The sequence below is a fragment of the Chaetodon trifascialis genome, chromosome 18 (genome assembly GCF_039877785.1).
Source record: "Chaetodon trifascialis isolate fChaTrf1 chromosome 18, fChaTrf1.hap1, whole genome shotgun sequence".
Taxonomy (NCBI): domain Eukaryota; kingdom Metazoa; phylum Chordata; class Actinopteri; order Chaetodontiformes; family Chaetodontidae; genus Chaetodon; species Chaetodon trifascialis.
In genome coordinates this window covers 16,113,282-16,136,610 of record NC_092073.1, presented here as the reverse complement: position 1 = coordinate 16,136,610, position 23,329 = coordinate 16,113,282, and the positions used below count along the sequence as shown (strand labels likewise).

Sequence of the window (23,329 nt, the reverse complement as noted above, 5' to 3'; positions counted from 1 at the left end):
AGTTCATTTCGCAAAAACACATCCAATACATCAAATTAGTCACTTTTTTCCTCCCTTTTTTTGCTTTGTGAAGCATATCTTAAGCAATGCTTTTTTATTATTAATATGGCTTAAATACTGGACACAGCTTCAGTCTCTCCTGGAAACCATTCACAGTGTCATGCATGCAAGAAGTGCCAGAAATTGTGAAGTAATAAATGAAAAAGTGAGCTTGAGGAAGAAGTTCAAACCCAGCTTACTCTCTCACCTCTGCACAGCTGGCCAATGAATGCTTGAAGTGGGTGTAAGTGATGGACTGCTGGCTTCGGAAATGGTTGGACAATCAAAAAAAGTTGAAACACTGTGTATAACGTAAGTTAAAACACACTGTGTTTAGTAACAAAGGTTTTACAAAGTGTTTCTGAACCCATGTAGTAATATCCGTTATCTTGTGATCACAAAGTGGTGAACCTCCCTCCATCCTTGCTTGAGGAGAGCATACTGCTGTCTTGACTATTTTCTGCTGGGTTTTCTTGTCAACATTTTGAAAGCTTCATGAAATTCTGTATTTCATACTGCTGTAATTACAGCCAGGACACGTTTTGGATTTCTCCTTGTAATTATCTCAATACATGTTTCTGTTCCCATAAAGTGGGAGTTCACCACTAGTAGCTTTGTTTGTATTTGTGCAATGAAAGCCATTGTCAAGCTTCATGCTACAACCCCTGCTCTATTCAGCATGACTTATCTATTTCAATTTCCAAAACACTAACACTAACACTAAAGGCTTGCCTGTGATGTCAAGGAGATACTTCCCATCAGTAAGAAATTGGCTGATGGCTTAGACAAATTAACCCTCCGTGACTTTGCCCTGACCTTATGGGACCACACACTTCCCTCTCGTCGTAAACATGCAGGCCACAAGAGTGCACCCCTGCAAGCAAGCTCCCAGTTAAGTACAGCCTGGGGATGCAAACCACCTTTAATTTAAAAGAGATGAGACACTTTTATTTCCTACATTAAATTTGTTGTTCAAACACATTGGTGAGTCTCTTTCATGGCTTTTCCATACACAATTCCTGGTGGGAAAAAAATCCCTTAGGATTCATTGTGTCCTCATGCGAACTATGGCTGGAAACCTTGGCTGGAACTTATGATATTGTCTCCAAATACAACACAAAGTGCACAGGACAGAATTCTGATCTGCCAGCATTGCTGAATGCCAACTATGAACATGTAAATTTGTGATCCATAAATCTAACTGTGGCTCACAGGCTAAATGTGAACGACCTCACAGAGCATACTCCTGTATGAAGTGATGTACTGATTTTGTGCTGAATGGACTTTAAACTGACGTTCACCCGTACATTATATTGCCACAGAAATAAATTCTGTTTCCTTCTGCAAAAGACCTTGTTCACCATAAATAAAAGTAAGCACAGTCTTATATCACATCCTTCTGCACACCTAAAAAATATGTAAAGGGATAAACCCTTCACATGTTATCTGAAACTTACAAAGAGGATTGATTGTACAGCAAACGAAATATGACAAAGTGGTCTACAGCTAATTAACATGTTATGGGTCAGTTAACTGGTAACGATGCACATCATGTCACTTTAGGTTATATTTCCTCATGCAGAGAAAACATATCATGAGGTATGCCTTTAAGGTGAGTACTTCATCCCAGTGTTCAGTTTGTTTATGTAGCTTCAACTGGGATCAATTGTCCGCAAGCATAGTACTGACTTCTACATATACGCAGATGATATCCAGTTCTATTTTACATTGGACGATCTGCACCCACTTATTATTTAAAAGTTAAATCTTAGGTGAACAACCTAAGAGTTGCTGATTTTAATTTTGATACGCATATATTACATGTTACCAGCTGTTAGTCATATGCTATTCCATGCATTTCTGCCACTATATTAAGGAAAAAAGGGATTGTCTTATTGAGTGAGCTCATGATTGCACAACAGTGCTGGTTAGTGCTTTGCTTTTAGCCATAAACCACAAACACCAACCAAATATAAATAGATTTCTATTATAAAAAGTCATAATTCAGTCACTCTGGTCTAGCCAAAATGTCTCCCTTTATTATCTTTGCCTACATTTTAAAATAGTGTCAGAAGTCATAAGACCACTCTGGGTATTTTGTCCTTTTCATGTAACATTCAGACTGTACAATGTATTATTTTCTGCCAGGAAAGTAATAGACTGCCCAGCTTGTCACATATTGTTCAAATTAATCTTCAAGGAGAGAAAACAATAATTGTTTCCAGACAACAGAAGTACAAATGTAGCTCCAAATCTAATTACAAAATGTAATCTTGGGCCAATTGTCCAGTCCATTGATGTGTTTTTTTTATGTAAACACTTTAATCACACTAATAATTAAGCATAACTGAGAGACAGATGGCAACACTCAAAGGGAGAGGTTTTATAGGCAACAGGAATGAATAAGTGAGGAATGAGTGTCTAGTCAGAGTAAACACAGCACACTGTCATGTCAGTTCCGTAAGAACAGTCCACGGGGGGAGAGGAATGTAGCTCATACAGTACTGCCATAACTCCTCTCAAAGAAAGGCAAGTGGTCTTTCCCTCTCACTGTGCACTCTTTACTCTTTCTCTGCGCCACATGGGGCTCAGCCGTCTAGGTAAACTTTCACACTTCAATGAGCAAAAGTTCTGACTCACTGGCTGGGGCTAAGCTTAAGTAAGCATTTCTTGCAGAACGGAAAGAGGTATCATGGGAATGTGCCCTGGCCTTGAACATGAGGATAACAGGATCTTTCCTCTTTGATGAGACAATCCTGGCCAGTGAACACAAACTCCTGTTCTTTCTATTTTGGCCATCCAAATAAATAAGCCACCACAGCAAGTTCACCTTAAAGCTTACCACAATTATCCAGAAAGTGTCAGGCAAAGGAAAGTGCAAGTCGTTGAGTTGATAGCCCACACAGGCAGGGTAAATCCAGGCAAATCAAGACGCTTTAATATTGGAAAAAGAAAAAGGATTGCTTCCATGGGAGGATTGCACATTGATGCTTAATTATGCTTTTTTGAGGGCAACCTTGTGTGCCATTCCTATACTTAGAGAGTCGCCTCAGGATGATCACCCTCCTGAAAAGCCAGCCCTCATCATATGAAATGTGAATTTAACTCCAGTCAGTTTGTACGTTCCTTCCCTGCATGTGAAATAATTAAAGTAGACACCAGTGTCAGGGGACATGGAGAGTGGTCCGGAATTGCTTAAACATGCCAAGTGTAACAGACTGCCAGGCATTTACTTTTTATGGATGGGCCTTGGGTCTTTGAGCTGTGCCAAAATTTCAGCAATGGTATGATGGTATGTATTACTCAAGGCAGCATACAACTTTTCCATCCTAGCAACAACTTTCTCTAAAAGGGAAAAGCATTTTGAGCCAGGTTGCATAAGAAGAAACATATAGGAATTAACAACAGCTTTCTGTCAATACGTAATGCGAAGTTGGCAGAAGACAACATTTTGGTATGTTTCCAAGGTCTAAACACAACATGTTGAAATTGATATAGTTTGGCCACCTAAGTGAGTAATGCGAACGGAGAAAGTTGTCACCTGGTCCAAAGTAAATGAAAGGCAGGGCCTAAGCAGGGAGAAGTGGCAAACAAGTCAACGGCCTAATTTTGTCACCACAGCAAGGAGACAAAGACACAGCCACCATCCATACTGTGGACACTGAACAGGCTGAGCAGCAACAGAGCTCATCTCCGTCCACCTCAGTGTCCATGGATCTAAATGAAAGGGCATGTGTTATGTTCTTTTGTGCTGTAAAGGTTCCTACAATTCTGGTGCTAGTTATACTTTAAAAATCATTGAAAAAAAGTTTCATTGCTTGGATTAATTAGTCACCAGTGCTGCTGTTGGGATATTGGGTCACACCTGGAACCAGAAAGGTGTTAATCAGATTATCAGAACAAATGTGCACCTGTAAAGTCAGATATGACTACTGATCTCTGGCCTATTTCAGAAAGGCATAATGCTATTAATAAACCTCCAAAGGTTTTGGCCATTTTGGTGCAGTGGAAACAGGCTGTTAACACAGCATTGATATATCATCACCTAGGTCATGTTTCTGTCCAAAATAATCTTTCATCTGTTTTTGGTCTCTGCCAACACCTGTTAAATGCTCCACTGTGTTCACCAGCAGGTATTTAACTGTGTCTGTCTGCTCTGTGGTGCTGAGTAGGAAGCATGCAGTCAGTTTCTAGAGCTTTTCCACTGAAAACAGCTGGTGCTGTTAGAACAGTCAGAGTGAACCAAAACAGTAAAGTTGTGGACCGGTCAGATAAACAATGAGCTCGAACTCGGGGGTCCTGCAGATTCGTGTGATGATTCACTGTAGATTCATCACTATGAGCGACCTCTCATATTGGCTCATTGTTTTCACATTGTCAGTTGATATATTGTTATAAATATATAAATCACAGCTGCTTTAAGGCCAAGGGTTGGGTTATGATAGAAAAGAAGCAGTTCTTATTGTATTGCCTGACCATTGTTGGGAACAGACACGTTTGAAAGTGGGATGAAAAGCCTGCCATCAAGGGTAAAAGAGAGACACCATATCATTTAGATATCGGGACGACAACACACATTTTCAGACAGTCTCATCTGGAAGGCATTTATAGTGTTGCATACATTAAAAATGACAGAAAGAGAGCTGGAGAGAGAAGTTCATACCCTCGCTCCTTATCCTCCTAATCGCTGCATGAAATGGGTATGACTATTGGATTGAGGGATTTAGAAAGTTGCACAAATGGTCCCCCAAATGTGACGATGGAGGGGAGGTGGAATCCCGAAGCCATTGGACCATTGGATCCAACAAGCAGCTCTGTTAAAGCATACTTGGCAGCTTCAGGATGGAGATCTGCACTTACACACATCTGTAGACTGTGTGCATGGAGCTGAATCTATATATGGAGGCTAAATGGAGAAGAAGCACGCTACCCAACCTACTTTAACAGGTTTTCCAGCTTCAGAACACATTAGAACTTTAATGAAAGTACAAGTAGCTTTGCACAGAAGTAGCGCTTTTGATGTCTAAAAGCCAGGAGCCCCCAGACATGCAGACATTCCTTTTCACCTAAAAAATACCACTGTTGCTACCTAGGAGAGCACCCCATGTGTTTGTAATTAGCAGTAGTCACCATATTTGTGGGATGGATACCCAAGGGACTACAAAACACTTGCAGGTTGGTTAGTCGGACATTATTTTAACTGTCCACAGCCAGAAAAGAGTTAATTTTCTAGCAACGTTTCATACCAACCATAATTGATAAAACAACCATATCCAAAATACAAGAACGCTGAAGTGCATCCGCAGAAAAAGGCTGTGTTTTCAATTACACATGTCAAACCACAGGCACTACAGCCTTAGGATGTGGCATGATGTCACCAGCATTGGGCCAGGAAACAATTTTGCAGTCTCGTCACACATCATTTTTATTCAAGAATAGCTTATTTATTTTATCCTATAAAAACAACTAGAACGTAGAGAAAAACAACTAATTTCATCTGGTTCACGTCATGCAGTGCTCTCATCAGCGGTAATGACTATGTTAGAACCGTCATTTCCTCCGTTGGCCACAGTCCGGCGTCACTGTAGAGCTTTAGATTCTTCATCACTGAGCTAGTTTGATACAACATAATGCACTACAGAGGTTGACTGTTTAGGTTTAACCAGCATGCTTGAATAAATTAGTTAATTATTTTATGCCGATATTACTGTAAGTGGAAAACAGCACAATTTTATGATATGAGCTATTATATTTTGATAGTATTTGCTGCAAAGGGGACATGGGCCAAGCATTTTAATCCCACTTTCACAACATCGACACAGTTCCTGTTTCTCTACATGGAAAGTGAACTGAAAATGCTTTAAAGACCAGAATTAAGCTGCTCCCTAAGTGCATGGTTTGGCTTCTGCATGTTTTTCTCAGCTAGCAGATTTGTTTTAACGGACTTCAATGATTAGTAAATACAAACTGAAATCCCTGGCTCATAGGAAGACAGGAAAAAAGGCTGCACTGTGAAATTTTACAAGTGGAATACTTAGACAATTACCTAAAGCAATAGCCTAGAACATTTTCATGAGAGTGAATGTCTTTGTTGTTGTCTCGGTAGTATGAATGAATCATTGTGATGTGACCAAGTAAAAAGCTGTGAAAGAGCAGTGAGAATCGCACTTACTGTGATGGTCTAGCTTTCCTATAGCCTGTCCTTTTAACAGCTGTGTCACGTTGGTATGTTACAGCTAATATACAAACCTTAGTGTCTGTCATATCTTGACAACTTCTGGCTACAATTTAAAACAAAGCTCAAGGAGTTTGAACAAAACAAGGCAATTTCAACAGCACACCATCAGGTACTGTCTTATCAAGACAAGACTCAGCCAACGCAGTAAAGGATCAACAGCTGTTCAAGTCCCACTCTCAGATCGTCATCATTTAAAACGACTTGCTAGGTAGAACAATGGGATATCTGTACTACAGCCATACTCCTGACAACAAGCTGAAACATCATCTGTTTTCAGTACTGCTTAAGAGGAAGAGTTTGCATAATGGGAACTGTCAGCTTGATATCCTGCTGTTTTTATCTTTGTGACAGTTGGCAGAAAACACCTCAGACAGAGGTAAGAGAAAAGAGGACGAGTGAAAAAGTAGACAACACAACACATATTTGACTGGAAATGAGGCACGGAACCAACCTTGTGGTGATATAGTGACAATGTTCTAAGACATGATTACAGGCTTGGCCTGCCAACAGGGTTTGTTAGTTTGTCAGACTGGAATTACAGGCAATAGAGAGCGCCATTATACAGTATATAAGGCATGGACAACTTTAGGTGGAGTTTCCTTTTCTTCTCTATAAAACACTGCCTGCTGACACGTCAGTGATGTCTGGGAAAGGTCTAATCTAGAGACGCCTATTCCATGGAACAGTGGAGCAAACAAGATCATACTGACTAATTGCGTTTATCTTGCTTTCCCACACACGCACACACTCACTCACCAAGAAAAAGGTCAGATTACTCATTTAGATCTTCTTTACAGCCTTCAGACAGTGGCACACTTCATGTTCAAACTTCATACATTACCAAGCAGCCGAAGACACTGAAACCGCTGGAGGAGAACTTTTTGTTTTACTTAGGTGGACACAAATATTGTAAAACGACTGAAATGATCGAATCAAAACCATGAAAAAAATGATTTGAACGAGGGTTTAAGTGTTGTAGCAAAGGATAAAGGAGTCGTGCTCAGCGATATGGAGTGGCTCAGGCTGGCACCACAAGAAGTACACGTTAAATGAAGTATCTACTCTGTCAGAAGTACTGTTCACACAGCGAGTCCGAGAGGAGTGAAAGGCTCCTTTCAGATGGCCGGACAGTGGGGGTCCGCGCTGCTCAATTTCTGTAACTTTCCAAAACCGCCAAACCAGCAGCCAAGTCTGCTGTTCACAGTGGCCGGCCAGGTGCACATAGGTGAGAAATGGGCAGGCTGCTTCTTCCGCTGCCCCCTTTCACTGATGAATCACACCGTTCACGTCTGTGCTGCAACACAAAGCTGCATTAAGTCTCTACTTGCACAGCTGGCATGCAACACAAACCAGGGACTACAAATACCTGTATGCTACCTGTGAATCTATTTTTTCTGTAGCCCTTTTAGTGGCTTCTTACCGACCACTGTCTCTGCTTTGTCATATTCCATCACTGTGATGACCAGCATCTTGCCCCACCTAAAAGGAAAGTCACTCTAAAACAGTATGTCCATGTTCTTCTTGACATGATGGATGACACGTCACCTGGCCTTGTTCTAAAGAAGAAGGTTTAGGCCTTATTTGTTTATCAAGATAATATTCCTCACTGTTAACACATCATCAGATGTGTTAACGCAGTGTTTCGACATTACGACCCAGACAGGCTCCAGAATGGCTCATAACTGATGGACTTATCACTATAGTGTGTCCCAGTTCAAAACAAATGCTTCCTATTTGGATAATAAAATGAGAGAAACAAAAGAACTTCTGAAAATTTGGCTTATAATGCATGTCGAATGCGCTGCGCTTTGGGGCTCGAGTCTATTTGGCTTGTGCTTCGTGACACGTTACTGTAGCATTGCAAACTATTCATGTAGTTATACTGCATAAACTATTACTTGAGCCAGTAGAATTACTCACCAGTGCCTTGTTCAGTTCATAAAACCGTCTTAAGTAGTTAAAGACTGCATAAAGACTGCAAAAACTAGTCTAGATTTCGCTATTTTGCATTCTCTGAGAAAGTTACTTGCTGAAAACCTCCACAAATTCAAATTAAAATACTTTAATATAATGACATGTTGACATCATTAAATGAAATGTTCAATACCTTCAGTATGCATGGTCATATATGAAAGCTTTTTGCTTACTAAAGTAGCTCAAATGAGAGATTTAGTAGATTTTTGTGTGTGCATCTTAGCAAGCTGCATCACTTGTGCTGTTATCTCTGCCAAGTGTACAGACAAGGCTTTCACAAGCAAACATTTTAACCCCTCGTAAAGTTAATGTGGCTACTGTGTGAAAGACACTCAGTTAGTCCACACAGGAGGACAAAACAAGCCTGTGGAGCCTGAAGGCAGCTGCTGCGCCCTGATAGGCTGCCTTCCCCAGCAAACTGCATCATTAGAAAAGTAGATTTCCAGACTTATCTTAAACATAAGCCCACAGGACTCATGACATCATCGCCGGTATATATATAAAAAAACCCATATGTATCCACTTATGTTGCTGTTTGCAGGTTTTTACAAGATGCCCAGGACTGTGAAAGGAGCTGTGTTTAACTGAAATGATTTTAGAGCAATTTAGAGCAATTTAGCCTCAGCGACATGCTAACAGGGGAAGGGCTCTGAAACAAGTCAATAAAACTGTGACACATCTGGGGCACTTTGGGGAGCAAAGACCTATATATGTACAGTACAGCCTATAGCTGAGCTCTCAAGCAGGTTGTACTTGGCTCCACTCCATGAACCTTCACTTACACCAGGTTTATAACTGCCTCTCTCTCTATCAAGCACATAATTGCTTGTTTGCCTTAAATAAAACTGATTTCATTCTAACTGAAATCATGGCTAATAAGTGTATGAATGTCCTGTTTTTTTTCCATTCAAGCCCAAATGCAAAGAAAGGGGATACGTACACACACCATCAAAGTCTCGCTTCTAATTGGTTAGTTATTCCTCGCCCTGGCATTTTACAGCCTGGCATCTGTGTATAACCGTCGGGGCTGCACGCAGCCGAACAACATGAAATAAAAACAGGATTGTGTGAAACCGCAGACGCTATCGTGTAATTTTACGCCCCAAGCATATGCAGCGCGGAACATATGCACATTCAGTGGCATGCAACCTGCACCCCCCGCACAGGAACATCATGCAGCCTTTAAATGACATCTTGAACCATAGATATTCCCTGTTTGCACACTTCACATGACAGCTCTGAACGTGCGGATCGAAGATGTGGGACTCAAAAGTGGAAAAGCGTGATGGAGCTGCGTGCTTTGAGACAGAACTTCAGGCTGTGTTTGACTTCGGGGGCAACAGTCGGAAGGATCAACAAAAGTTTGATCGCTGCTTACCTTTAGGAATAGGCGCAGGAGCTTGAGGTGTCCCAGTAGGGTAGACAGAATTAGCAAACTTCAGCCAGCATGAAAACACAAAACAAAACTTGAGGTACTCCATTGCTGTTACAGTGCGTGCTCCCGGTGACCGACTGGACTATTTGCCCACCTCCCAGCAGTGGTCAGGCTCTGCCCTGGAGGGTCCTAATGTACGCTCTCGCGATAATAAAATGATGAGAGCGAGGGGGGGTAAAAAGAAAAAAAAAGTCCTCCAATGAATCAGAAGTTTGTGAACGAGCAGCTATTGAGACTGCTGTTTCGCTGCAGGGATGGGTCGAATAAGAAGTGCAGTGCAGCGGGCTTAGAGCGCAACAGGCGTGGTTCCTTAATTGCAGCTGCGTCCACTTGGGTTCCCGGTGAAGTTAGAGCAACAGTGGAGGAAAGATAACGGCGTTCACCCCCCCTGGCACAGGGCCGTTCTAGGCTGAAGTGTGATAAAGCCCAGCTGTGTTTGAACCCCCAGCACTGCCCCCTGACTGTTAAATACCCCTCCCCTGGTCCCCTGATCCCCTCCCCCTGAGCACCGAGCGCCTGCCTGACCAGCACTGCTCTACTCATAACAGACTTTTCATTCAGCTGAAGAAAAGGACAAAGTCGGATTTAAAATACTGCACAATGATGTTCAACAGACTGCAGGAGGCTTTACTCAATATTGGCTTTGTAGGGTTTTTTCCCCCCATTTTTCCCTTTTTCAGATCATATATCACCCACGTGACTTGGCCCTCTTCTACCACGCTCCTATATGGGGTTATATAAAACAGAAAATGCCTCCAGACAGCAATGGAAGAAGTATTCAGATCCTTGACTTAAACGCTAGTGGAAAAATACAGTGTTACAGTAAATCCATGCTTTTACATTTCTACGTGAAAAATGTACTTTAAGTGTCAGAAGTACTTTGTATATTATTAAATGAATATATTAACATGTGTGGAGCATTTTCATGTAGCCTAATTGTTGGAGGTGGAGGTCTGTTCTGTTAAGCTGGTTGATCTATAACAATGCATCATTTTTATCATGCATATTATATTCTGACATGTTGTAGAAGATGTCCTTGTGGACTGGAGTGGAGTAAAGGCACTAAAGTACATTTACTCAAGTACTGTGCTAATAAATCCACAGTGAAAATAACTGTCAGTCGCTGTCCTGTACACAATAGTTCAAAATAAGCTTCACCTCAACCTACTACAACCGTAACCTGTCCATTTTGCACTTTCTGTATTTTCCTGATTATACTTACATACTTGCACTTAAGTAACATTTTCAATGCAGGACTTTTACTTGTAACAGAGTATTTTTATAGTGTGGTATTAATAACTCAGTTTGCTGTAACTTAAGACAAAGAAAATCGTTACTTCCCTTTGAATTCTTGCTCCACCTCATTCAATCATCTAATGACTTCAGCTCTACTTTCCACCATTCCTCGATACAGTACTGTAGATAACTCATGACCTCATCTAGCCATTGATGGTGTATGAAACAGTTAACTTGATGCTGCAGACGCTGGAGCTGCTCCTGCTTCCCTACAGCAATGCACACACACACAAGGGAGAAATGAAGGGGGGAAAGAATTGAATCCAGCCTCTATTCACCGTCAGATCGTCTTCCAGTGTCTCAGCTGACCTTGAAACGCTTTGTCTCATCTGTGTCTCTCATTCTTCATTAGGAGTAACAGTCTTGCCCCCCGGCTAAAAACCATTCCTGTCTGGTGGAAGCTTTGCATAGTAGTTGCAGTGGCTGCCGGTGCCCAGATTGTTTTACTTAATGACGTCACCGGGTTCATGGTTTTGAATGCAGAGGGAGTAGAGGCCACACTTTTTTATGAGGTAAATCACTTCTCTCCAGCAAAGCCCTGATAAACCCTGAAAATGTAGCGCTGTGCCAGAGAACTCTGCACACTCGGACTTCAGGCTTTCTTTTATTGTACTGAGCACTGGTCAGGCACGTTTATGGAAACTGGTGTGTCATGAGAAAATTACCACTTCAGCTCTTGCCGCCTGTCTCTCCAGTAGAAACACGTACAACCAAAAAAAGGCTGTACTGTGAAACTCCGACTAATACAAACTGCAGTGACCAGTCCTATTGTTTGCAATCAAACGGCTCAGTGACAAATAACTGAGAGGGATTTTTGCCCTGAGGGTTGGTGAGGGAACTCTCTGCAGCTGGAAAATATAAGTGTTTGTGGTACAGAACCTCATGCTAGATCTTGGCAGCATGTGATAGGAAATGCGCTGTGTCTTGCTTCAATTCACTGGCTTAAGTCTGAACACCCACCACACATTTGGAGTAGCTGGGGAAATGTCCTCTGGATTTGATTACACACTGACAAAAAGTCCAGAAGTTATATGAGCAGTTTAATATCCCACTGGAGATTTGTACTTGTAGCAGCAAGATACTGTAGAAAAAACATGAGGCCACTCATAGTCTTTTACCTTTCTGACATGTTTTAAGTGCTTGTGGTGGTGGAAGTGGCACTGATGATTAAATTTGGGATGTGTGCGGTGTGGGTGAGAAAATTGCATTTAATTACACAAAAATTGGCAGATACAGAAGCTTGGAGACTGCTGTGGTAAGTGGGGTGAGGATCCAGTAGAAAGCGAGGATAACAAGGCGTACATAACTATCCCTGCTTTATATCTGCCTGGGTATCTGTAGAAGGTAGCAGACGTTGGAATGCAGCACACATAGACGTTCAGCTAAATACAGCTGTTTATCAACCTTAAAAGGGAGCACAGACTATGTGGAACCTTTTAACACTACAGGTGGTGTGCTCTTGCACCGGCTTTTTCATTTTGGCTTATTTCAGTGCCAAGTAAAACACACGCGTCTCCAGCCTCGACTGTCCCTGCATTCGTGAAAGACTAAACAGTGTTGCAGCTTCCTGAAGACGCTCGACCGTCCTCTATTTTCAGCACTGTTGTGGAGACAGTGGGTTGACAGGCACTGTTTAAACTTAATGAAGCTGAGAGAAGAAACAGATGATTCATTAGAAGGCAGACTACATAGGAGATGCCTAATACTGAATATTAGACAAAAAAATTCCTATGAGGAAAAACAGAACTTGGTGAGAAAGGGACACATGGGGAAAATACAGCTGAAATTGTGCCTCCATTCCTTCCCTGATGTCTTTTTGACTACCATCAATATGTATATATAACTGTCAGGCATATAATCCAAAAAACAATGTGTTGTCTCTTTCATTTATGTCTGCTTTAAGAGATATCTAAGCAAAACTGTCAGTGGTTGAGACACACCTTAGATTCCTTTCTACTCTCTACTCTATTTTTGACGTGACCCTCTTTTGGTGGTACAACTGGATGGTTTTGCAATTGCACTTGTGAGTCACTTGGCCCCCTAAACCCTGCCTGAGAACCCGCAATTGCACCATGATTGTAAAAGAATGGGTATTATTTTTATCCCAAAGGCTTTGATCACGCCACAGCAAGTTTAATTACTAGTCCAGATCAATGGAAAGGGCAGCAATCCTTTCCCCCAGTCAGCTCGTCTTCTTGAGAATTTACCTTTACGTCATCCCTGGCTCAGTTCTGTCTACGTAGGTCCTACTTATGAGGCCACAGGGCATCCGCTGGCCCAGGGTGCGGTCCAGGGGTTGCTGGGAGGGGGCAAAGGAAGGGGATATCATCAACACCACATTTAATCTAAGACCAAAGAACTTTAATGAGCACAGCAAGTACATTTTTAATGTCTGCCTTGGGTCTGGCCACGAAAAGGGGTAAGGGTTTCGACATGGATTATTTCACTTTGATCATGGGCGGTCTTTCATCTATTGTCTCAGACTGCAAGCATGAGCTTACTGTAGAGATCTGATTAGCAAATTATATTAAATGCACAAGTGAAGATGCTTGCAATTCTCAAACCTGTGTGAGTTTCACTCCTATAAATTTGCATTTCTACCGGATAGACTGGAGTTTTAGGGCAGTGTTCCTTCAAAATTACACATAATGAGCTGTTTTACTAGCCTTTCATTTGAATGTCATCATTAGGCGGCCATGCTAAAACCGCAAGGCTGCCAAAAACATCCCAGAAGTAGGTTGAGGAGAGAAGGATTCAAGCTTGCATTAATCCTGTCCTTCCAGTGCCACCTAACCTGATGTGCCTCATGGTCTGTTACACAGAACCATCTGCGAAATCATTGATGGAAACTGTTGGGAAAAAAGGCAGGTGCTTTCAGAAACACTTGGCAGTTGATTGGATGAACCATCTGTCACTGTGCATCACAGGCTGACTTCGACCAATCAGATCAACAAACCTTATGTTGTAGCATGACGTCGGGAAAATAGCAAAAACATCTTTTCCATGGAGTCCTTCAGCGCTGTTTTTTGCTCTTCTTCCAATGAAGAAATAATTTCCAGTTCTAATAAAACTGATGCTAGAGCAGCATCGATGGTAACTCCACGCTTCTCTCCGCATCGTCACACCTAAAGCATACCCAATTGTAGTAACCTGTAGTTCCTCATTGGATGCTGATTGGTCGATTGTGGTTCTGCCACAAACACATAACTTTTCATGTTGTGTGTTTTCATGTGATTTCACAAATCCAGCTACCTTGATAACGTGCCACCTAATCACCTTAAAAACATGTTTATACACTCCTAATTTCCTTTGCCAAATACAGTTTAGAGGGTACGTAGTTGTTGCGTGGATAAGTGATGACGATTTTTCCAATCCAGGAAGGATGACATCTTTATATTGCCCAGAAGTCACAGGGAGGTTGTTAGGGTGGCTGGTTAGTTTGCAGTACAAAGCTCAGGGCTTTTGACACCATTGACTGGGATTCCTGTGTCCCACATGTTAGGACTAGCTGCTAATAGGCTTAAGGTTAAAGGTCAGGTTTTGGTTAAATATAAGTCAATGTGTCCTGTCTCCTGCGTTTTTCAAAGCCAAAACTATGATCTTTCCCTAACTTTAACCAAGCCTTGAATTGCCTAAACATGATCCCTAAAAACACCAGTTATGCCATTGCAATTGTCAAGGAGCATGTACTGTGGGCGAAACAAATGAAGTACTCAATGCTCCGATAAAAAATAAAATCTGCACGTGTATGAGCGACACTTTTAGGAGACGGCATTGGTGGGATCTAAACAGTCTCCAGTCTGTAAAAGTAAATCACCATCCCCCATTTTACATTTTACATCTGCTCTCTTTGTGCCAGTTGTGTGTATATGGTGTTTTCCTGGCTGTGTTTGCACAGATGTTGCTTTAGTCATTTGTTTGTCAAAGTGGGTTTAAAGCACGGATAGCAGAAATTCCAGATACTGTATGGTGTCTGCAGCGAGTGTCTGCTTCGTTCTCAGTCTGTGTCGGGCTCCAAAAGTGATCACAGGAGTATATTTTTTGTTCCATGTTGGCTGGATGCAGAATTTAAACATATTTTCCATGAAGACTTTGGTTTCACTGATTTGTTATCGCAACTGTAACAATATGTTACAGGACATAAAGCCTTCTTTTAAAATTCATTTTAAGGACTGTCACAGAACCCAAAATGTGGGCAGAACTTCAACCCAGCAATTCAACGAAGCAAACAATAGAAGACCTCAGCCCACAGCTCCTGAATGTGCCAGTAATATAAATAAATGACAACACATGGCTGGCTGGTTGCCCCCAGCTGACATGTCAGCGTCAGTCACCGAGGCAAAGCATGTTAAAGTTGTTTGCCTTGTTCTTTATTTGCATCTCCTGACTTCCAGACTTCAAATTCACTCGTGTAATCAATTGTGTCATTTTTAAAGACATGTAACACAAAATTATCTCACATTTTATGGGCTGCAAAGTTGTACTACGTATTTAATTATGAGGGTAGTCGATTAAATGGTATGTTGCGCAAAACAGAGCCATACTGTCGCTAGAGAAAACATCTGTGTTTCTCCCAGTCTGGGACATCTCGGACAGCAAATCACTGCTGCAGTGACATCAGTGACATCACTAATGTGTGGTCCGGAATTTGAGTTCATACCGAATGTAGAGAGTTCCCCAGTAACATACTATCTTACAACACAATTACTGCAAATCCAGAAATGAATGTTTTGTTACAGACTACCCCTAGAGAGGCTGATTTCTGAGGAAGTCTCCTCAGTTGGCTCAGAAGGAAAAAACACTACGGAGTTTAACATTAATCTTTGGAAACCACAGCTGTGCCTGTACTGACTGTTTTTATAAGCTCTCAGTGAAGCTAATTGAAATGTGGGGTCAGTGGGGTGAGAGTTAACACTTTATGGTACCAGCCAAGCACCCACGGTGGTCAGGATGCAGAGGGAACAAGAGAAAATGTCGCTAAAGGATAGCTTTATGTGAACAAGTGATTCGTTTTTGGTACATATCCAGGAGTTTTACACGTGTGGACCTTTTTGCTAGATTCTCATGAACTTCTACAGTTACTGGAATGAAAATCAAGCATGTTCCATGACTGTTTGTCATAATCTGCAGGGCTCAACACAAACCGTTAGCAGTTAACCCTTGGCAACCATAATGAGATATTAGTAACCAATTCTTGACTTTCTGTTTGCTATCAGTGGCAACCAATTCCCAATGGCAAAGCAAATTCAGTTGTTTGGCTGTGAGGTGACAAGTCTGAGTAACGCGTCAACTTCACAAACTAATGTGAAAATAGATTCAGCTGTCAAAGAACAGGACGAACCACTATGAAAAACAAAAAAAGGAGATTTGCGAGATCTTGGGAGGCAAAGTGTCTCAGCATCTTTGAGCTGGGTGGAGAATTACACTGCACAACATCCACCTCGATCAGTAGCACATCAAATCAAATGCAATTGCTGTCCCTAGAGCAGTTTGGCTGTGGATTAAATATGATCTCCTGGTCACAAGAAAATGGAATAAGACATCATCTCTATCCACGTACAGCCTCCACAGTTCACATTGTTTTCCAACCACAGCTTCAGTAACTATGGCACTGCTGCATCATATATTCCAGAAAAACATGCCATGCAATGTGCAAAATCTATCATTATCCCAAAATGTGGTATTTGCCATGACTCACTGAAATTAAATTCTTCAGAACGTCTGAGATGCAGTGCGAGAATTTGAATGTAAGCTGTGGTCTCGAATGTTTAGGATTAGAAGAATGAGCATTCAACACAGTGTCAATGAACACGCTGACATGAGTCCCTGGAGAATACTTCTAAAACAGGGATTTTTTTTTTAATCTGTCATGAAAAGGTGCTTTTGCCCCTCAGACATAACACTTTGTGAAAAAAATTCTGCATGAGCTGTTCCAAACTGCAGAAACAGCAACCGTGCTCTTTACTCAGTCCCAGAGTAGCTCTTTTTATTGATGTGTGATTAAAAAAAGCTTTAAAAGGCCGTTTTAAATGAGAGTCCTTTCGGTCACACACAAGGTTAACTGCTTCAGGTTAACGGCTTACTTGAAAAGGCAGAAAAATTAAATGTTCTCATTTCCTTTTTCATGTTATCCCTCAAGGACATCTATGTTTGAAGTAATCGGTCCAATCAATTACTCTGCAAGCCAGATTTTTTTCAGGCGCCCCTCCTAAAAAAAAAAATTAACATTTCACAAGAAAACTTGCTTTTAAAGGGTGAAGGTGGCAATTACAGTATGCAGAGCACTGAACTAATTACCAAGCAAGACTCAGTGGTTTAACATGACCATTTGCATGGTCTGACCATGTAACACTCATAGTTACAAGCTGCACTGAAAGCACTGATAGTGACTGGTTTTTGAGGATCAGTGTTTCATGCAAAATGGATTGGGTAAATGAAGAAACAAAAATCAAAAGAACTGCACACATCACAATATTATTTTTTATTGAAGTGTTTCCAAGGACTATTTGCACAATTTAAGCTTAGCTCAGAGGTTGTTTGTAATCGTTGCATGACTAAATGTTTTATTAGTTCACAGTATTAGTGCAAAAGTAGAAGAATAAGTACTTAAACTGTTTTTAAATATATAACTGACTGGGAATAGCTAAATCCCCTTTGTATCACATTCTGACTTTAATTTTTGGCTTTTAAACACAATCAAAGAGCCTTCAGAGGATGTAGCACCAGCATCTTATACTATTAACACGTTCGACCAAACAAGACATGTCAAATGATCAGGTTCATCTAAATAGCAACGATGTAATTCAAATGTACTTAAAGTTTTTCCAACAAGAAGCCGTGAAAACAGAAAAGCCTGAAAAAAACAAAAATCCATCGGAGGCATTTAATCATATATTTAGCCTTAAAATCAAGTTGCTGCTCATAAAGGGTGAGATAAATTCACTTAGAGTCAGTGTGTATTAAAGGCAGAATCGAACACTGTTGACACAAGAAAATTTAACTCCACACTGGAAACGTTAGCTCGTCTAACTGCCAGTTAATCATATTTTTTACAAAAATAAAAGCCCTAGACTTTTAAGACTTAATATCTGTTCATAATTGACCTAAGATGGATGTTATTTCTCAGTTTGCAGAACCACAGATGACACGCATGCGGTGAAAAACACTTTTTATCATGATGCTACAAAAGAACACAGTAGATAATGTCTTTGCTACAATACTTAACCATCCCTAATCAGACTGATGGTCATACTCATATTTCACTTTCATAATGAAGCATGGTGCACGAGTATAGCTGTCACACCATGTGTAATGTAATGGTGAGAAAGATCAAAATCAAGTTGATATTCTAGGAAATGTACGCAAAAACTGATATTTAGATGACTGAATGTACAAAACCACAACCAAAATCTTTATCTTCATAGTATCAGGTGCAGGTGTGTAATTCCCGGAGCCAGCAGTATCCAACACTATAATACAGAAGCATGCATCAACCTGAGTTTGTCCAGAAACGTACAATGTCACCAGACACTAATATTTGAATAAAAACCTATGGCATAAGCTGTGTGGGGTTTTTCTTAAATGAAAAGCCAGCTCCCTCTTGTGGACAAGCCTGGGACAGCAGCTCAAGCCATTACCCATCTGCTCCCAAGTGAACAGCCTCCTCCGGCTTGACAATGCATAATTATTATGGCAGCGAAAACATTATTGAATCTTATGATAGTTTATGTTTCAGTTCACACACAAGTACGCGTGTAGCACACAGACACACAAACGCGCACACAAAGCAGTGCACACACACACACACACATTGTCTCTATGTTGACAAATTGTTAAACAGACCAAACATAAATCAATAAATAAGAGCATCGGATATCTGAACTACAAACTACTGCATTACATGAGTCCTTCAGTTCTCACACAATATAGCTACGAGCATAGTGTTCTATAGAAATTAACATCTTTACTATGACCAAATTACACGAGTACTATTTGGCTGACCCCTTTGCATCCTAACCATAATGACTGCTATCTTCCTCTCACAAGCTGTACAGTAGCACTCACCTGTAATATATTCCCTTTTCATTTTTTGTACATGGATATTATCCTTCAAGTTTTTTTTCTGTTTGTTCGTTTTTCAGTCGTTACTAAAGGGTCTGGGCCCAGATGGCCTCAGCGACCATAATGTAAACACAAATGAAAACCTCCTGAAAAGCATTGTCTAAAAACACTTCACTGTTTCAACAACCAACCTGAGCAGCTAAAACCAAAACAAACCTTCTATTTCGTTGTTCATGCAAAGTTGTAACATGTAGGTACCTTTGGGGTACTTTCTTTAAACTTTAAACATTTGAAGGTTGTTCTATGTTAGGGCATTTGGGACTGATCGGTATGGCTTTGTGGCCTCGTTCTTCCAGGAATGTTGTACGATTACATGGATATCCTGTTTGGCTCCTAGTTGGTGGTCTCAAAAAACATGAAATCCTGTGTGGAAAGAAGAAGGAGGAGGTGTTAATAGAGGAGCACAAGCATTAAATTGACACAGATCTAACGTCTAATTGCAGTTAAAATACCGTATACCAGCCATATAACAGCCCAGGTGTAGAATCAGTGACATGTCACTGGCAAATCAACTGTGAAAACATGCTGAACATTTAGCATTTAAGCATTTTAGCTAATGTGACTCGTGCCACTGCAGAAAGTAGCTCTGACAAGCTGTTTTGCATTTGTAGTGATTGGGGTTGTTTCAGGTCACATTTCCCACAAAATGTGGGCTAAGTGGCACATTAAGTGGTGGGTACATGAAATTTCCGACTACCAGCATAGAGAAACACATAATTCCTCATGAAAGCCTGGTCAAATGAGGCTGCTGCATCTGTATCAGCCACAACAGCTACTCTGATTTTGCGAATTTCACTATAATTTGTGTTTTTTGACATGCTGATCAACAATGAAGGACACATAAAAATGCTGATTCCTGCACTTACAATGAGAAAGCATGCGCCGATCATGACAGCCTTTATTTTCACATCCAGATCCATGGGGAATTGGATGCCAAAGTTGTCTGAATCTGTGAATGCTTCCCGAAGAAGTCCTGTCCACTGCTTGCTGATTTTCCCAATCTTACTGACTTCATCCATTGTCAAAATCTGCAGAGTTACAGAGAAGAGGGAAACGCTGGCATGTGTTGCACTAGGACAGAGATCAATCCCTAAACTTGTTTGCTGTTATTGGAGGCAGATCATGGAACGATTCATAATCCCATCCAATTTCATCTTTTTGCCCGCTGCCACAGTAACTTGAGTTTTGTATCCCCATGATGACTTCAAAGCTGCTAGGGAAGAACCGGGATGGTAATATCATGCTTCAGTTACCCCTCCTCTGGGCCTGGTAAAAGGTCTGTATCACTGACCCAAATCCCCTCCACAGCTCAATCTAATAAAACCAGCTGAGCCGTGGAACAATGGCCACACTGTACCACACAAGAGCATGCCCTGTGCGATGGCTTCATCCGAGCTACAGCTGCTCTGATTGGAAACATATTTCCTGCTTCAGAGCATGAGGAGGATCCCTTACCGAAATTAAAAAAAAAAAAGTCCAGAGGGTGAGAATGTTACCGCGTCCTGTTATGTTTTAATGGATTTCTGTGTTTAGATAAACCCACCTCAAAGTCAACATCTGGAAGGCAGCTCCATCCACAGAAGGGCCCGTGGATCTTCAGCACAGGCTCGGAGTGTTCGTTCGCAACGATGAATTTAGGCGAGAACGGGTGCCACTGTTGCATAACATACCCCACTGTGTTACCAGGGGGAGCCTGCACCTCCAGCTGTGAGCCAAATCATGGGAGAAAAGAGTGTGATTTGGAGTCGTATCCTCACAAGAAATTGTGCTTTAAAGGGACATGTAAAACCAGACGCCGTCAAGTGTAAACAACAGTGATGTGGTGAACCGCCTGGAGCACTGTAATTTCAGGGACACAAAGTGAGCGCGTCTGTCTCAAAGTAGTGTAACTCACCTCTTGTAGACAACAAGGGAAGAAGCAAGACATGCACTTAAGCGGCCTGGTGACGGTGATGATCTCTTGGCCAAAATTGTCAAGGACGTGGATGGTGAAGGAGCGCAGGGGACCGCAACACTGTCGACTCAGGCAGTCGTTCTCCTCGACGGCGTAGAACACGTTCTGGCCCATGACGTTGCGGACCTCGTACTTGTTGTTGCTTTCGAAACCAACGAGGGCTGCGTGGACGGACAACATGCATGTCATCGCTGGACCGAGCGGAACCAGCAGCATCAGTGACAGATATTCTCTGAGTGCTTACATACCTTCAACAAGCTCAACTTTCTGTTTGACGAGCAGCTGATCCACCTAGAAAACCAGAAAACCACATAAACATGCTCACTTTTTGCATCCGGCCACTAAAAGATGGCGACTTGAGTATTTCCATATTTGTGACTTTACGCTTCTGCTCCACAACATCTCAGAGGCAAATATGGTACTTTTACTCCACTACAGTTGTCCATCAGCCTTAGTTACTTCTTACTTTTCAGATTACAAATTTCCATACCTTTCCCGTTCAGTGACAACCACGTATCTCCAAATTTGGTGATTTTGAATGTGAATCTTTGCCATAAACGACACATGATCTTAAACAATGCGATGCACTGCTGTTGATCAAACTATTCAAAAGTAATAAAGTAGTTAAAATTAGCTTAACCATAAACATCTGCAGCAGCAAAATACAACACACACATTAATGCAGCGGTGATATTAATCCAAAAACATCAGATACTTCAAGTACATTTTGCAGATTATACTTACATGCTTTTACTTGTAGTATTTTCACAGTGTGCAATTAGTACATTTACTTCAGTAAAGGATCTGAATACTTTGTGCAGCACTGGTTAAATCAGGTGCAGTCACTTGGACCTGTATGTAATTTTCTCTGGTTTCTGTGCTTTCACTCTGCAGAAGTGCATGACAACATCTGTGTCTTCACATTTAGGTGTGAAATATGTTTTAAAAGCAGTTTGAATGGGATGGTATCAGCTACCTGCTCCTTTAGTTTCTGCTGTGCACTGGGCTTGTTGGTGATATTGAATCCTGAGTGTTAAATAATTAAAAAAGGGAATGTGATACTTGATAAACACATAACCAGAGTTCAGAGTATTTCGGCACTGAGTCCAGAGGCCTGGTAGAAGGAAAACTCAAACGGCTGTATTCCTTACCTGAGTCAGGTATTCTAACCCCGGTGGACAGCCTGGTATTCCCGGGCTGGGCACAGCGTACATGTTCATTTTATCAGATGAGGGAGACCTATTGATAAATGGAATGGTTTCCATGAGATTTAGCGCCATCTTGTGCTCGTGCAGGTGACACTCATAAACAAATGGACACACATCGCGGCAGATACACAGCACTTCTTGTTCTGTTTGTCTGAGCTGTCTCGTAAAGTTAACAGGACAGCCCGGACCCCCCTTGTCCTCCCTGCCGCCGCGTTCATGCGCTTTGTGGTGCGTAAACGAGCAGCTCGTCCACAGCGCAGGGCAGCGGCTTCAGACCTTACATGGTGGGCGACACACATAATCTTGCTCGTATCTGGAAGTGACGGGGCTTGTGACGGGAAGACCACACCATGAGAAATCCTCTTAGCTCGTTTGTTTACAACAGGCCCAAAGCCGACACAAGCGACCCCGGCCGTCTCCAGCCTGTCAGTGCGGGATCTATGCGACCCACTGTGTTAAAAGTGGGATGTTTCCTGCCTGTGGACGTTTGCTCTGCTGGTGAGGAGAGCGCACGCCGAGGTTTGACGCGCCTACTTTCCGTCCAAAGGAGAAGATGACTTGTTTAAAGCGACGAGCTCATCGTTAACGCTTACATTAAAGTCAGTACAGCTCACAATAAGCGCGACACAGACAGCTGCTTTATCACAATCAGAATTACTCACCGATATTTCACCTGCTACTTAATATAATAACAGGCCACTCCGGAACCAGGACTATGGAATAAACCTATAATCTCATTGGTCGACGTCATCCCACTTCCCATATCCATGCGCCAATGATAGCACGGGAGTATAGAACAGCACTCAACAGAGCAGAGCAGGGTAGACTAGAACAAACATAATAGAACATGCCAGACTGTGAGTTGGTGCCAGTCTGTATAATTACACAACCTGCAGCATAGACAGCATACACAGTGCATTGATTTGCTCCGTTTCTCCAAGATTTCTGATTAAGAGGAACACATTACAGCCTTCAAAAAAGTTTTTGTTTAGGGTGTGTGTTTCAGGAATAAATTTCATATTTTTGGGGGGGTTATTTTCACATTTTAGATGGCACAAATATAG

The 23,329-nt window shown here is 41.6% G+C and overlaps 2 protein-coding genes across 3 annotated transcripts in view; both read right to left on the bottom strand.

The window, feature by feature from the left end:
- The window catches only part of plod2 (procollagen-lysine, 2-oxoglutarate 5-dioxygenase 2), a 32,902-nt gene extending 22,900 nt beyond the window's left edge, over window positions 1-10,002 (bottom strand). For both annotated transcript variants that reach the window (XM_070986391.1, XM_070986392.1), the window contains exon 1: window positions 9,630-10,002. In XM_070986391.1, coding sequence (XP_070842492.1) covers window positions 9,630-9,732 — 103 coding nt within the window. In that variant the 5' untranslated portion in view covers window positions 9,733-10,002. The remainder of the gene's footprint in view (window positions 1-9,629) is intronic.
- A 7,446-nt stretch (window positions 10,003-17,448) lies between these two features.
- LOC139346791 (phospholipid scramblase 1) lies at window positions 17,449-23,014 on the bottom strand. The gene is made up of 7 exons (XM_070986076.1): window positions 22,928-23,014; window positions 22,209-22,296; window positions 21,306-21,348; window positions 20,998-21,218; window positions 20,647-20,808; window positions 19,970-20,131; window positions 17,449-19,466 (listed from the first exon to the last, which is right to left on the bottom strand). Exons 2-7 carry the CDS (start codon window positions 22,275-22,277, stop codon window positions 19,437-19,439), a joined length of 687 nt encoding a protein of 228 aa, XP_070842177.1. The 5' UTR covers window positions 22,278-22,296; window positions 22,928-23,014; the 3' UTR covers window positions 17,449-19,436.
- Between the last annotated feature and the right edge of the window lie 315 nt (window positions 23,015-23,329).